Below are 4,164 nucleotides of genomic sequence, written 5' to 3'. Positions count from 1 at the left end.
ACACACACACACACACACACACACACACACACACCTGGCTCACATCACAGCTCTTTTTTCTTTTATTTGTTTCTAAGGCAAACACATGTTCCCTAGCTGAATTGTGCACACCGATAAATAAAGCACACCCATACTCCCACATGTTCTGTACATTAAACTTCTACCCCACTCCCACCTACACATACGCACACAGATGCTAAGGGCCCCCGGGAAGCGTAAGGCGCTGAGACTAGTTCTGTAGATGGGTGTTGTCTACAGCTGGTGCTGGATCTAGTTACTGACACTCCCTATCATTCAACTCTATAAATCGCACTATAACTGATGTGCACATATACAGCTGAGCTAGCGCCCCATCTTTTTTGGTGTGACTAAGAATTGGTGTGCACACATATGCAAGTCAGCAAACACACCCATTGAGATTTTCTGTGATTGAGTAGTCCAACATCTACTGAGTTTAAAATCACATTAAACTTCTGCAATTATGGACAATGTGTGTGAAAAGAGAAGGGAAAAAAGCGCTCTCTTTCTCTGTCTGTTTGTGTGTGTGTATGTGTGTGTGTGTGTGTGTGTGTGTGTGTGTGTGTGTGAGTGTGTGTGTGTGTGTGTGTGGGTGAGAGAGAGAGAGTGTGCGTGTGTGTGAAGGTGGTTCCTCTCTGATGGTTTATCTGGTGATAACCGGTAGAGTGAGATTTTGCCAGATTGCATCCATGCGCACCAACGTCCAACTGAATTTTTTTGCATAAGGATAATAAAACGAATTTGTCTCACTTTTTCCATGCTTGTGTATCCTTGTTTTCCCTCTCAATCAGCTACATTGTTCCTTTATCTTTTGCCAACAGCTGTCCACTTTTCTCTTTAGTTTTTCCTCACTTTATGTGTTTTTCTCAATGCTTCTTTCTATTCCTGCGAGTTTTACTGCACATTTAAACAATCTGGAATCATTGCATGTGCCGCAGGGAAGGGCAGAGGCCCATGGGCCAGCTGAAGGAGAAGGGAAAGGAAGAGGAGAGAGAAAACACGAAGAACGAGAGATGCAGAGAGGAAAAGAATAGATGTGGCTCAATAACACATTGAAACAGAAACAGGGAAACGGGAATCAATTATAATTATTTATGCAACAACAATGGAACCACCACACCCCTATGGACCTAAACTCCAGTCCAAAAAGAAATGGCCACATGACAAGACACACCTTTTTTTAATGATGATGTCTGGGAAACAAAGCTGGAACCCCAATATAGTAATAAAGATGGAGGGCTTTTCATTCGCTTAGCCAGAACTGATAATAACAATAATAACATAGATTTTTTTTAATCAGCTAAAGGTTAATTGAATTGAAACATGACAGGGATTCGGGCAAAAGGCACAGTGGTAATTGTGCTCACACAAGCAAAGGCAAGAGGAGAGAAAAAGACAGAAAAGGAGAAAGACAGGTGAGAGCCAGAGGGGAGTAAAGGTGGGGGGAGAAATGGAGGCAGTGAGATAATGACCAGCACAGTCAGTTAGTCAGACATACAGACAGACAGACGGGGGGAGAGACAGACATAGATGGATAAATAGATAGACAGATAGATGCACAGATAAAAAGATAGATAGAAGCCACCATGCACACTAACACATGAAATGCTCTGCTGAAGAATGCGCTGAATTAACTGGAAACAAATTATTACCTTGTGCCTTGGCGTGCGTAGCCAGCAGGCTTCCTAATAGCAGAATCCACAGGTATGACATCATGGGAACACGGCGAGGCTGCGAATAAAATCGGGGTTCAATCTCCCTTTTCTCGCCCTTCAACAATGACAATTAACTGGCGTGGAGGTTTCAGGTAGATCTGGAGGGCGTGCTCGCGTGTGTGCCGGTGCGTTCTTGCGCGTCGGATCAATCCAAGGTGCTGAGATGCTCAGGCTCAGTGCGCGCCGCCGCGGATCCGTCGTCCCCTTTGTCTGGATTGGGAGAGAAGGTTCGGTTTTTATTGGTAGGCGGTCTCTTCTCTCAAATGAAGGGAGGCGGACTGACTGCTAGGTACGTTGCTGTGCTGGCATTCACATGACTTTCCGCGCTAATTAGTGGGCTTTTTGTCTGTATCTCTCTGTTAAGTATTGCGAGCATTTCGGGTGCATGCTCTTCGTTATCAAGCGCGATTAGTGCCGATTAGGAGTTGTGTCATTCATGATAGCAGCCGCCATGCACTATTTAAACTCGAAAGTGCCACTAATGAGTATAATCGTGTCATTCATTAAGTATTTCCCAAATTTTGATAAAGGGTCCAGCAAGACCTCGAAAGGATCTATCTCTTATGTGCTGAGGTCACAGCTGTGGGGATGGTACTATGAGTTGGGTAGGGTAGTATCATCAGCAGTTAGATAAGAGCTGTATAAATTATATATGTTGTAAAATGTACTTTGGTTACCATGTTACCTAATATGACGATTGCCTTTAAAATAAAGTAAAAAAAAAAAACATACAGAACGGCTGCGAGATGAAAGCCAGATTTATACAGATAACATTAATAAACCTGTAACCATCCAAACAGCAAAGACAACACTGCACCTAAGCCTCACTCTTTATCACAACTGCCTCAAACACTCATTTCCTTTCAAAACCAGTGGTAACCAGATAACAAGCACGCCATGATTTACCCACAGAATAGTAACAGCCAATAGCAGCTCTGAGCTGGCTCTTATGAAAGCCACATAAATATCTTGTTGATCCGGCCATGCTCAATTTACAGGCCAAGGAAACGCATCGGATCCAACTAACACTTAATAACAGGTGATGTTTGGTTAATTTATTGTGGCAGAGCACGGAAGGCCTCAAATATTCTCAATAATTTCAAATATTACCCAAACCCCAAAAGTATGTTTCCAGCCACATACTTTTCATCATGTCTAGTTTCTAGGTTGGTTTTCTGCTCCCTTGAAGCAAAGAAATAGCCAACCTCCTTGGGCTGTCTTCATGAGTACTGTAGGAGCAGCATGCTGATTCTAACGATGTTTCATGGGAAATTCAGTTTTGCATAGCCATTTTCATGTGCAGTCACTAATCTGTGGTCAGGGACACAACTTAACCTATGCAAGATACACACACACCATACACTACTAAAACTTGCTTAAACTAATAGAATTTAAATGGAAAGTAAATAAAAATAACAGAGAATCCAGGATGTGCTGCAGGATCCTCAGTACCCCTGCTTCCCATGGCCTTGGCTGAGACACCTAAAGGGATTTTTTTTTTGTCTGTTTTGTTTTCTTACAGCAGCTTATCCCTTCATGACTTAATGATTTCCACATAAGTTTAATCATGATTTCGATTGTGTATTCTACATTTATAAACTTATGCTAAGATTTAAGATTAAGTCTGTAATTTGCTTCAATTTATTAAAAATATCATTTTCTGAAGAGGACAGAAAATCACTGATGTAAGCCTTAGGTCTGTTTTTGATGTTAAATTAATGTTAGGTTTCCATTTGAGAAAACCACACATGACCTCATACACACCAACCAACCGACCAGAAGGTGGATCTGAAAGGGGAACATTTTCCTTTCCTCACCATTAAAAAAACCCAAAAAAAAAAAAACCCTTTCCTCTCTGCCAAAGTGAAATGCGTGTGCTTTTATTAATCCACAGGTGGCGCCATTAATTCAAATCTTAATAAACTCCAAATGTCCAGGGCTGTGTTCAGATATAAAAACACAGAAGACAACATGCCACCATCTAGGGCTGTTTGTTGACATTTTTAATGAATTTTACACTACATTTTGTGTGCTGTGTAGTACATTTGCATGCATTTGACCCATGTACCCACTGAAGACACTAATATGAGCAATTTGAGAAAGTATAGACACTGACACATTTTCACTTTCCTCCCACCAGGTGCCATGGAAAAATTAAAAATTAAAAAAAACCCTGAGGGGATGGTTTTGAGTTATCTTGGCAGAGATGAATCACTGAGGTTTGACCTTTAGACTTTGGTAATAAAAAGCCTGTTTCTCTTATCTTTTAACGGCAAATAAATGTAAACAGGAAAAGCAAACATGTCTACGTGAAGAATCAAAACACCCACAGCCACCTTTACATGCCAAGTAAAACCAGCAGTCACATTTCATCCCGCTTCCCCGTTCTCTTTGGTTCCTCTGCCAGTCGGTATAAAAACACAACAGTAAG

The 4,164-nt window shown here is 41.5% G+C and overlaps 1 protein-coding gene across 7 annotated transcripts in view; it reads right to left on the bottom strand.

Annotated features, from left to right (window-relative positions):
- si:ch211-39i22.1 (CD99 antigen-like protein 2) overlaps positions 1 to 1,959 on the bottom strand; it is a 19,991-nt gene extending 18,032 nt beyond the window's left edge. For 6 of the 7 annotated variants that reach the window (XM_005918332.3, XM_014332411.2, XM_005918334.3 and 3 more), the window contains exon 1: positions 1,671 to 1,958. In XM_005918332.3, coding sequence (XP_005918394.1) covers positions 1,671 to 1,734 — 64 coding nt within the window. In that variant the 5' untranslated portion in view covers positions 1,735 to 1,958. Of the gene's footprint in view, positions 1 to 1,670 lie in introns of all 7 variants that reach the window. The other variant, XM_005918333.3, reaches the window with a different exon arrangement.
- Between the last annotated feature and the right edge of the window lie 2,205 nt (positions 1,960 to 4,164).

This window comes from Haplochromis burtoni, unplaced genomic scaffold, assembly GCF_018398535.1.
Source record: "Haplochromis burtoni strain Fernald_Lab_line unplaced genomic scaffold, NCSU_Asbu1 Contig_29, whole genome shotgun sequence".
Taxonomy (NCBI): Eukaryota; Metazoa; Chordata; class Actinopteri; order Cichliformes; family Cichlidae; genus Haplochromis; species Haplochromis burtoni.
This window is presented reverse-complemented; position numbering and strand designations above follow the sequence as displayed.